At 42.0% G+C, this 12,320-nt stretch overlaps 1 protein-coding gene across 3 annotated transcripts in view; it reads left to right on the top strand.

Moving 5' to 3' along the window:
* The window catches only part of LOC100566872 (ubiquitin-conjugating enzyme E2 variant 1), an 82,753-nt gene that overhangs the window by 46,182 nt on the left and 24,251 nt on the right, over positions 1–12,320 (top strand). The window contains exon 1 of one of the 3 annotated variants that reach the window (XM_008110131.3): positions 7,908–8,053. The exons of 1 other annotated variant lie outside the window; for it this stretch is intronic. In XM_008110131.3, coding sequence (XP_008108338.1) covers positions 8,032–8,053 — 22 coding nt within the window. In that variant the 5' untranslated portion in view covers positions 7,908–8,031. Of the gene's footprint in view, positions 1–7,907; positions 8,069–12,320 lie in introns of those variants that run through there. One more of the 3 variants, XM_062978933.1, reaches the window with a different exon arrangement.

The raw sequence follows: 12,320 nt of genomic DNA, 5'->3' as shown, positions 1-12,320 counted from the left end.
TGGGAAAGTTTTTTGTCTGCTAGTGAAAGAAGAGCAGGCAGTTGGCCAGCCAAGCCTTGCATGGAAGCGAATTCCAGTCTGATTACAACTATGAAGAGGGCTCTCTGCTATATCCCCAGCACTAGGTGGCCCTGTAGTCAGAAGATCCAAAGATTCTGGCAAGTTCAAAATAAAGATACTGTTAAATATTTCAAAACTATGGTGTCATTACTTCAGCCTGTCAATGTGCCACCATTATGTTGATTCACCAGACCTGTGATGGAAAGGGAACTGGGATTCCTCATGGACAGCATATAAAGAATACCATCTTTTAACTTCCATAAGATGCCGTGAACGATGCCAACATGTTTTTGATGGCTACCTAGCCATGGTGACATTGGTAATTCTATTATCTTCAAACTTATTCACTCGCTTAACTGGCTTCTGTGGTGGCTGTCACATATAAACTAGCATTCCTCCCTACTTCCTTCCTGGCTTTGGTCACTTGTTCTATTTTTATTTCATGTTCTTTAACTCTTTCCAATTCCCAAGCTCAGCACAGTACAGATAAGACCAACACCACAAAGTCCAAGTGAGAAGTTGTTTAGCAAATTGTATAGCAAAGTCACAAGATCACTATAGCTGCCTACCCCTAATATAAAGGATTAATATAACACAGGCCTGCGTTTTTAATACTATAGCTTTTTGTAATGTAGAAATGTCATACCACACACAGTTCTTTCACAAATTTGAATTTTTTATCAAATCAGTTGCTACTACTCAGTTTTGATTAAGTGCCGATGCTTATGTTCCAATGCAATTTCCTTTAGTGCTTTTGAACAGATTTTTGTGCTACATATCGGAATTAAAAGTGTTTTGAAACTCTATTAAAGGACTTTTCTTACTGCTTACTCTTTACGTCACAAAGACATTACAAGATAAAACCGTCATAGCAAATTGGGAAAAATATATATGTGATGGAACAAATCTAAGGTCATTTTTGGATTTAGAATGCCAAAATCCTATAAAATCACAGCATACTTTAAAAAAAAAGATTTTATGACCCTCCGTTTTGCAGACCTATATAATCTTGAGACCTTTAGGTTTGGATACACTAAATTGGGACCACAAAGAGGTCTCTTGTAAGTAACCTCAAAATTACACTTGCAGATAAAGCTCAGTAAGGCGAAATGGCCAACCCTTAGAAAAATCACTGAACTGAGAACACTAATGTTCCATATCACCGTTGTTATGTCAACAGCATTGTAGCAAAACCAAGACTTTCAAGGTCTGAAATGCCAAAGCTTTTAAATGTATTAGCGATAACACTATTGTCATTATTTCACCTGGAATACTGTGTCTATTTCTGGGCACCACAATTCAAAAATTACATCCCCACTGATGCTATCTAACCTTCATTTTGAAAGCTCCAACAAGGGGAACTCAAGATCTGCCAAGGCAGCAGTCCATTCCACTATTGAATAATTCAGAATTGCACCATGGAATCAAATGGAATATGATAAATCAGTACCTGATTAAATGCTCTACTCTATTTGGCATTGCACTGGAGGTAGTTAATATGATCCTCCCGGTGCTGGAAAAAGACTGTCACTCATGATGAGAATCTGCAAGATCAGGAAAAGTAAAATTTATGAACGCATCTCCTCTGCTGTTATTTATATCCTGTATCTGTAATCTTGGGAGCAGCCAGCAAGAAGGTCTTTCCTTACATCCTCATCAAGCTTACCCATAGATTTTAAACCTTGTGCATGCTATATAAATAGAGACCAATATTTCAGATAACCTGTAATCAAGTCATATATGGTTTGAGAAGCACCACATTGGATCAGGGCCAGTGACAGTGTGACAACGAGCAATTTCTGTTCTTCCTGTTCAGAATAGAATTTGCTGGATGTGAGGATAGATGGTGGTTGCCAACTTGGATGCCTTTCCACCAAAGGAGGAAAGAACCATCAATGTCTTCTACTCAAGGTGGCTATATATCACTTTCTACATCAGATGCAATTTGCTGGTGAAGCTGAAATACAGAATGCAATTTTACTTGTGTTCTCTTAATTGTCGTTGTGTACTTTCAAGTAATTTCTGGCTTATGCCAATCCTAAAGTGAATCTATCATGGGGTTTTCTTGCCAGGATTTGTTCAGTGGGAGTTTGCCCTTGCCTTCCTCTGAGGCTGGGGTGACTTGTCCAAGATCATCCAGTGGGTTTCTTTTTTTAAAAAATTGTTTAATTGTTATTATTATTTGAGAAAAAGTTACAGTTATATAAACATACTCTATACATTTCCCTCTCTTTTATAGTTGGTTTCCATAGTTAAGTGGGGATTCAACCCTGGTATCAGTATCCTAATCCAACATTTATACTCCTCCTCCATACTGGCTCTCTGTTCTCTTAGTATAATATTAATTTAAAAAAACGGTAATAAAACTTTATTTGTATTCCGCCCTATCTCCCCTAGGCAACTAGTCAGCATTGTGTGAAAATAACATTGGACTAGTGGGTAGGCAGTTTGTCCTAGGATGGATCTTCCATTCCAGTGAAATATCTTTGATTTCTCTATATGGAATAGGCTAGTTAGTAATAGATGGGAAGGGTGTAAAAAGAGGTTGACACCCTGGATCAATGCAATTGGTATAAATGCTGCATTACTATCCAGCAATTGGCACTAGCAATTTTTAAAACATTTGAAAAATAGGAAGATAGGCAGCACAGGTGTAATTGGGGGGCGGGGTTGAGTGCTTTCCTATCATTTCCAACTTAGGGTGAACCTAGAGCAGAGGTTCTCAACCTGTGGGTTCCCAGAAGTTTTGGGCTTCGACTCCCACAAATCCTAACAGCTGGTAAACTGGCTGGGATTTCTGGGAGTTGTAGGTCAAAACACCAGGGGATTCACAGGTTGAGAACCACTGACCATATCAAATGCTTTTCCTTTGCAAGATTTGTTCAGAGACTGCCTCCCTTTGCTTCCTTCTGAGGCTGAGAGTGTGACTTGCTCAATGTCACCCAGTGGGTTTCCACGGTTGAATGGGAATTACACCACACCACCTCTTACTTTGGTCTGAGGATTAAATGTTGCGACTCTCTCCATACATTTATTCTTTAAGTAAATGGGGACTCCTGCTGGACACAACCAGGTACTGTGAACACAAAAATAAAGGCAAGATGGATTGAGGTACTACAGCCACGCCAAAGGACTGAAGAGGACGTTGCTTATTGCACGACATAATGGCATATCAATGGCATTCCCGTTTCTGCCTTGTTTGGCCATACCTTTTAATTCACAGGGGGAACCTATGCATAAGCTCAATGTTCAGGTGATAAGCTGCAACGCCCTTAATGTATCACTATTGGTCAGACTGCTGTGGGATTCTACATGCAAAATACCACAGATTCTCCAGGTCTCCAATACACATTCAGAGTGTGTCTACACTACATAATTATTGTAGTTGGATACCACTTAACTGTAATGACCTTATCCTACTGAATCCTGGGATTTGTAGTTTTGTTTAGTATTATCTGCCAGGAAGCTCTGGTGCTGCAATTTAAAAGAGTGGACAAGTGCTCTCCATTAACTCTAAGCTCTCACCAGACTGCACATCACAGGAACTGACAAGATGGAGCTATGGCAATTAAAGTGAGATCAAATTTCTAATTGTGTAATGCAGAAGAACTCTTAGACATGGGTCAATTTGCAGATTTGCCTTGCTTGACCCAATGTCATGGGTGTGCACTTCCATATGCAATCCAATAAAGCCCACAAAGGCCTGACTTTTTACTACTAGGACAGAAGAGAGACTCTTAGGCTGGATCTGCACTGCCATATAATTCAGATTATCAAATCAGATAATCCACATTATCTGTTTTGAACTGGATTATATGAGTTCACACTGACATATAATCCAGTTCAAAGATAATCTGGATTTTAAATGGCAGTGTAGGAGGGGTCTTAACTAAGTTTTCTCCAAAACATCATAAACAACAAAAACAAAACAGTCCCACAGCTGGATTAAGATATTCCTGGCATAAAGCAGATCAACAGACAAGGCTCCAGCCTCGTTTGGATAACATGACATTCTTGAAAACCTAGATTCACACTTTGTGACTATATTCCTGAATTCAGACACAAAAAAGGCAACCAGATTTCTGCTGTGACCAATCTTGGGTGTCAACTGTATCCTTTCCTTGAGATATGAGTTATAGTGACTGTGACACAAGCTTTGGTTACATTTCATTTGCTCAATTGTGATTCCAGGGTTGGTTGTAAGGATTCTGTGACCCAGATATTACAACTGGGCACCAGTTCAATTCTGGGCATTATTGAATGAGTCAGTTGTGATCTGAAAAGAACCTACAATAAACCTGAACAGCATCTGGCAATTTAATTATAATCACTGATTTTTTAACTGCCATGACTGCATCGTATAGAATCCTGGAAACTGCTGTTTAGTAGGCACTAGAGCTCTCTGGCAAAGGTGTCTACATACTTTTCCTAAACTGCAGATCCTGGTATTACACAGGATACAGCCATGGCAGTTAAAGTGGAATCATACTGCTATAATGATGAGGTGTGAACAGGCCCCAGAAGATAATGTTGAACTACTTCAGACCTATGCATAGTAGCCAATGAGGAGGGATGATGAGCTATAGTGTTCATTACCAATAGTCGGAATAGTTGGTGTCTCTGCCATATTTGGAAGGCTTTCCTTTTCTTATCAATTAACTGTTGGATCTCTTTGTCATTTTCAACAAACCAATCTTGATGTTTCTTAGTTTGGCATCCAATGGTTTCTTCGCAGACTGTGATGATGGAGATCTTCAGTTTGTTCCAGTGTTCCTCAACATTTTCGGGGTGTTCTATGGGTAGATGATCCTTGAGTGTTGTTTGTAGGGCTGGTTTGGAGGGCTCCTGAAGGGCTTGTGTGTTCATTTTGAGCTTCATCTTTCTTCCTTAGAGTCTGCATTTGGGGGCGATCTTGATAGCCATCAAGGATCGGATTAGCCTGTGGTCTGTCCCACAGTCGTCAGCGTCTGTCATGGCTCTTATGAGAAGCACGTTGCAGTGGTCTCTGGCATGTGTAATTACATAGTCTAAGAGGTGCCAACGCTTTGACTGGGAGTTCTTCCATGATGTTTTGAGCTTGTTTTTCTGGCAGAAAAGCACATTTGGTGAGAAGCAGGATGAGAAGTTGCTGTTTCCAACTTCATCTTTTCCTATTGTCCCTAGCCACAGGTTGGACATAGCAGCCCTTCAGGAGACCCGGAGAGCAGGAGAGGGACAGCTGAAGGAAGAAAAAGGAGGCTACACCTTCTTCTGGAAGGGACTACCTGAAGAACAAAGAATACACAGAGTTGGCTTTGCTATCAGAAATGACCTAGTGAAGCACCTGACTGAGGCACCCATTGGCATTAATGAACGACTCTCAGCCCTCCGAATTAACCTTGCCAAAAACCAACAGGCAACCATCATAAGTGCCTATACACCAACACTAAATGCTGATGAAGACATCAAAGAAAATGTTCACTGTCAGCTGGACACCATCCTATTGAAGATACCTAAGGAGGGCAAAATCATCCTCCTAGGGGATTTTAATGCAAGAGTTGGACGAGATCTACAAAGCTGGTACAACACAGTGAAAGGCTATGTTTCATTTTCTTTTCCAATTATTTCCTAAAATTTAACGTAGGTTAAAATGTACTGGTGCTAATGTTTCAAATTTGAAAGTAAAATATGCTAGAGAGCACAATGAAGCAAACTCCACTTGAAGGTTTTGTCATATATGCATGACAATGTTGACTTTTGTGGGGAGGTAGATGCCAAGGTAGCAGAAATGGTCAAGATTTTCTAACATTACACCGTTAAGCTGTATTAAATAGAGGAAAGATACAGTCCTATGAATTACACCATGTAACACAATTTTTGTTCCTGGGTTGTAAATGTCATTTCTCTATTGGTTCTATCATAAAAACATGGAAAACTTTGTTTTTGCGGGACATCCTGCAGCACATTTTGCTATAGTTTTTCAATGAATTATCTCATAGAGTCAACCAATTCAACAGTCTGTGGCAGCCACAAAATCGAAGTTTCTGGAGCATAACAACTACAGTGGAGTCTCGATTATCCAATCTTCACTCATATATCGTTCTGTATTATCCAACGCAATCTGCCTTTTAGTAGTCAATGTTTTTGTAGTCAATGTTTTCAATACATTGCGATACTTTGGTGCTAAATTAGTAAATTCAGTGTTCCCTCACTACTTCGTGGTTCACTTTTCGCGGATTCACTGTTTTGCGGTTTTTCAATAAACTCTAAAAGACTATTATAAATTATAAAAAAAATGCAATTTACAGCCTAAAGAAGGAAGGAGAAGCCAAAGGGAGAGAAAAGGAGCCCAAGCGGCAACGGGAGAAGGAGGCAATTTATCAACACACGATTGGTTGATAAAGACTTAAAATAGTGTATAACTACTAAAATAATATATAAATATAGCGTCCCTACTTCACGGATTTTCACTTATTGCGGGGGATCCTGGCACCTAACCCCAGCAATAAGTGAGGGAACACTGTACAGTAATTACTACATAACATTACTGTGTATTGAACTGCTTTTTCTGTTGATTTGTTGTAAAACATGATGTTTTGGTGCTTAATTTATAAAATCATAACATAATTTGATGTTTAATAGGCTTTTCCTTAATCCCTCCTTATTATCCAACATTTTCGCTTACCCAACGTTCTGCCGGCCCGTTTATGTTGGATAAGCAAGACTGTACTTGTACTTTCAAAGTAAGTACAGCACAATTAAACAGGAAATAACACACTCAAATCAGGAACAGAAAAATTACAAATTTTGTTACATTTATTTATTTCCATCATTTATATGCCGCCCTTCTCACCCGAAGGTGTTATTGTTGTTATTTTTCTTTTCTCCCCTTTTCTCTCTTGATTGAGATCCAGAGCAGCTCACAGCCTTAAAAACAATGCAACTTAAAATCCACAAAACAGAAGCACACTATTAAAATAGAATTAAACACACAATTGTTCAACTAAAGCAGTTAAACTCACAGACAAATAAGTAAAATACTGTTAAAAACTTGGCAGCAAGACAAGTCTCACTCTTGGGCCAACATCACAGCGCAATAAATGCATCTCTGTTCCTTTATGATAGTTTTCAGGGAAAGCACGTGCTTCCTGCCGAGTTTGCGCAGGCAGGAAACGAAATTAAAACTGAATAAGGAAGGACTCCGCCCACTAAGCTGGCGGCGTTGGCGATCTCTTGAGCCTTTAATAGCAGGCTGAGCATCCCTTATCCGGAATTCCAGCATTGCCCACGTGGGTGGCTGAGGCTTAGAATTTCTGAGGATGCCTGCTTCAGATGCAGGCGAAACATCAGGAGAGAATGCTACTGGAACATGGCCATGTGCAGCCCTGAAAACTCACAGCAACCCAGTGTCACCTTTTGCTTCCTGATGGTTCGATGTGCACAAACTTTGTTTCATTCGTTGCGGATAAAATCCAGCCTGTGTGTCTAAGGTATACATGGAATATAAATGAATTTCATGCCTAGACTTGGGTGCATCTACACTGTAGAATGAAAGCAGTTTGACACCACTTGTGGCTCAAATGCTATGGCATCATGGGAGCTGTAGTTTTGCAAGCCCTTTTGCCTTCGTGTTGGTGCCTCACCAACTACAATTCCCGTGATTAAATTAAATTAAAGCGGACTCCCATTAATTCCACAATAGATACAGCCTCAATCGGGCTTGCCTATAACACTGAAACCTTTTGTTCCGCCCTCCCGAGAGTGTGTATTTCTCCTACGGAAAACGTGCACCGAAAAAACAAAAAGGGAGAAGCATCGGCACTGCTGCTATGCCTATGGGAAGGCACGGGCACCACGGGCTCGCTTCTGCGCACGCGCGTTGCCGTGTAATTTCTACTCCTCCTGCGCCCGCCCGTTCCGGTGTGGGCTTCTTCCCGCGTTGCAGTGACGTCGGAGCCAAGGAGGCCGGGCTGGCAGCGAGAGCGGCGCAAGATGGCGGCCACCACGGGCTCGGGTGAGCGGGGACCGGGTGAGAGGAGGCCAGGCCGGCCGAGGCAGAGGAGAAGCCCCAGGGAGAGGGGTTAAGGGTCCGCGGGGCCCGGGGCTTGCTTCTTCTCGTGGGAGGGGCGCCGGGGAGCGAGGCTTTGCCGGCTGGAGGTGTTTGGGGCCTGAGGGGCGGTGGCCTTGTGGGGTGCCTGACTGGAGACTTTCGTGGAAGCAGAGCTGAGGGGCATTGGCCCGGGAGGAAGGGGAAGCGGGTAGGCCTTTCCTCTCAGAGATCCCTGTAGTTTGACTCCATTGCTTCAGAGCAACAGAAAATAAGCTAGCCTCTTCCTCAGTGTGACACCCTTTCTGATATTCAAACATGGCTATTATGTCCTGGGCCTTGGTTTCCCCAAGTTAAACATAACCAGCTCCCTCATAAGGCTTGAAGCAGGCATGGCAAACTTGGGCCCTCCAGGTGTTATGGACTTCAACTCCCACAATTCCTAACAGCCTCAGACACCTTCCTTTCTCCCCTCAGCCACTTAACAGTATGTGTGAAAAAGATTTTGGAGTCCTCGTGGACAACAAGTTAAACATGAGTCAACAATGTCATGTGGCGGTTTAAAAAGCCAATGGGATTTTGGCCTGCATCAATAGAAGTCTAGTGTCTATATCCAAGGAAGTCATGCTGCCCCTGTATTCTGCCTTGGTCAGACCACACACGGAATACTATGTCCACTTCTGGGCACTGCAATTGGAGGGAAGTGTTGACAAGCTGGAAGGCCACTAAAATGATCAAGGGTCTGGAGAACAAGCCCTATGAAGAGCGGCTTAAAGAACTGGTCGTGTTTAGCCTGCAGAAGAGAAGTCTGAGAGGAGACATGATGGCCATGCATAAATATGTGAGGGAAAGTCATAGGGAGGAGGGAGCAAGCTTGTTTTCTGCTGCCCTGGCAACTAGGACGCGGAACAATGGCTTCAAACTACAGGAAAGGAGATTTTATCTGAACATTAGGAAGAACTTCCTACCTGAGAGCTGTTTGGCAGTGGAACTCTCTGCCCCAGCGTGTGGTGGAGGCTCCTTTCTTGGGGGCTTTTAAACAGAGGCTGGATGGCCATTTATTGGGAGTGCTTTGAATGCGATTTTCCTGCTTCTTGGCAGGGGCTGGTCTGGATGGCCCACAAGGTCTCTTCCAATTCTATTATTCTTTGAATTGAAGTCCAAAACACCTGGAGGGTCGAAGTTTGCCCATTCCTGGCTTAGAGGCCAAACCTTTTATCATTTTGATTGCTCTTCTCTTCCTCCTCTCTGGGGCGATAGACTGAAGAGGAATTGGAATGTTTTGTTTCCTAATTTTACATCCCACCTTTTTTGTCCTCTCTTGAGGATATAGAATCATAGAGTTAGAAAAGATCTCATGGGCTATCCTTTCTAACCCCCGCCAAGAAGCAGGAAAATCGCATTTCAAAGCACCCGACAGATGGACGTCCAGCCTCTGTTTAAAAGCCTCCAAAGAAGGGGTCTCCACCACACTCACTATGGGGCAGAGAGTTCCATTGCTGAACAACGCTCACAATTAGGAAGTTCTTCCTACTGTTCAGGTGGAATCTCTTTTCCTGTAGTTTGAAGTTGTTGTTCCACATCCTAATCTCCATGGCAGCAGAAAACAACTTGCTCCCTCCTCCCTATGGCTTCCCCTCATATATTTATACATGGCCATCATGTCTCCTCTCAACTTTCTCTTCTGCCCAGCTCTTTAAGCCATTCCTCATAGGACTTGTTCTCCAGACTCTTGATCATTTGGACACATTCCTCTCTTTTGGACACATTCCAGTTTGTCAACATCTCCCTTAAATTGTGGTGCCCAGAATTGGATACAGTACTCCAGGTGTGGTCCGACTAATGCAAAATAAAGGGGTAGCTTGTCTTCCGTGGATCTAGGCACTATACTCCTATTTATGCAGACCAAAAATCCCATTGGCTTTTTTAGCTGCTGCATCACATTGTTGGCCCATGTTTAACTTGTCCACGAGGACTCTCAAGTTCTTTTTTCACGCATACTGCTGTCGAGCCAGGTGTCCCCCATTCTGTATCTTTACATTTCATTTTTTTCTGCCTAACTGCAGTATTTTGCATTTGTCCCTGTTAAACTTCATTTTGTTAGTTTTGGCCCATCTCTCTAATTTGTTAAGATGGTTTTGAATTCTGCTTTTGTCTTCTGGAGTATTAGCTATTCCTCTCAATTTGGTGTTGTCTACAAACATGTTGATCATGCCTTCTGGATATGTATCACTGATGGAAAATAGTTTGAAATATATATGTACTTTACATTGGGCTACCCTTGTACCAAATTTGAAAACTCCCAACTGCTTCAAAATATGGCAGCCAGATTGGTTACAGGAACATCTAGCAGTGAGCATATTACGCCTAGCCCAAAGTCACTCCACTGGCTGCCAATTAGTTTCCATGTAAAGAACAAAGTGATGGGTTTGACCTTTAAAGCCCTACATGGTTTGGGTCCAGGTTACTAAAAGGATTGCCTTTTCCCATACAATCTGCCCCGCACACTTTGGTCTTCTGGGGGGCATCTGCTCCCAACCAGCCAGAACCCGACTGGCAACCAGAGGAACTTTTCATCGGTTGCCCCAAAGCTGTGGGAGGACCTGCCAGAAGAACTCCGACAGCAAAATCAGCTGTTGTAGTTTAAGAGACAAGTGAAGACCTGTCTCTTCTGACAGGCCTACCTGGACAGTCTCTAAACATAAGCATGAATTTTAATGCATGTCCTTTGTTTGATCTCTGTTTTGTCTGCTGTAATATTTATTTCATAAAGATACATTTTGGTATGTAGGTTTTATGGAGGTATGTTTTAGTGTGTGTATTTGTAGTGTTTTGTTGTGTTTATGTATTTTAATTGTTTAGTAACCCACCTCGAGACATGAGAAGAGGTGGGTAAAAAAAATAAAAACAACAACATGCATATGGAGTTGGTAGGCAGCTCAGTGGAACCTCCATGTTTAAAAACAGGTTTGTCTTTGAAGACCAGGAGTACACGTACACTGCAGAATTAATGCAATTTGACACCACTGAGCTGCCATGCTAGGGTATCCTGGGAGTTGTAGCTTGGTAAGGCACCAGCACTTTCAACGAGAAAGCTAAAGATCGTGTAAAGATACCGTTCGTATAACAGTAAGCTATGGCAGTTTAAATGGTGTTAAGCTGCATTCATTTTACACCCTAAGTCCACTTTGTATCAGGTTTAACTGATTGCATAGCTTTCACCAGTGGAACTCAATGGATTCTATGACCAAACTAGATATCACAGGCCCTCAAACCGGAGTTTCCTACCCTTATTGACAAAAGCATCAAGCTATCGCAGTTAACCATGGTGAACCACATTAATTCAACACTGTAGGTGCAACCAAGCAGTCAGTGGTGAAGAAACCGGGGGAGGGAGGTATCTACTCTGTAAAATTAATGCAATTTGACACCACTTTAACTGCCTGGGCTCAATACTGTGGAATTATGGGATTTGTCATTTTACAGGACCTTTAGCCTTGTGTGCAGGCGCCTCAGTAAACTACAGCTCCCAAGATTCCATAGCATTGAACTATGGGAGAAGAAAAAATGGTCTCAAATTTTATTAATTCTGCAGTGTAGGTGCACACTGTGTGGTGGAGGTGGTTATTGGATTTTCGGGACCATTTCTAAATTGTCTGCAATTACTTAGCAAGCTGCTTTGGAAAGCAGGATACAAAGGTGGGGAATGTTTGATTCTCCAGATCTTTATCCCACCCCAGCCAGGCCTAGCTAATGTTAAGGGATAATCATAGAATCCTAAAGGGCTCTCTCCCAACAAATAGCCCTCTAGCCTCTGTTAAAAACTTTCCAGAGAAGGAGACTCTAGCACAGTTCTAGTTTATCCAATAGTTCCCAAACTCGTCTTCCGTGTGGCAAAGATTTCTGGGAGCTAAATTTCTAAAACCTAAAGACCAGAGTTTGGCTATCGGTTTATTGACCAAAACATTTAGAGAAATAAAATTTCCCATTCTTGGATTAAATGAAGCTTTAGACATATCCTGCAGAGCTGATCTTGTGAATGAGTGAGCAGGATTTACTTGAGGATGGTTGAACTTAAATGGTAGGCAATAGCCTGTTAGTTAATATAGTTACAGTCTGACTTTCTCAAACTGAGTGATCTTTCCTTCCTGACACTTGACAACTTCTACCTGCTTAAGCTTTAGTAATGAATATATGCCCTTAAACGATGCCTTATATTTGGTACTCTGTATCA

This window comes from Anolis carolinensis, chromosome 4, assembly GCF_035594765.1.
Source record: "Anolis carolinensis isolate JA03-04 chromosome 4, rAnoCar3.1.pri, whole genome shotgun sequence".
NCBI classification, from domain to species: domain Eukaryota; kingdom Metazoa; phylum Chordata; class Lepidosauria; order Squamata; family Dactyloidae; genus Anolis; species Anolis carolinensis.
The sequence above is the reverse complement of the archived record's forward strand: the minus strand, read 5'-3'. Positions and strand labels throughout refer to the sequence as shown.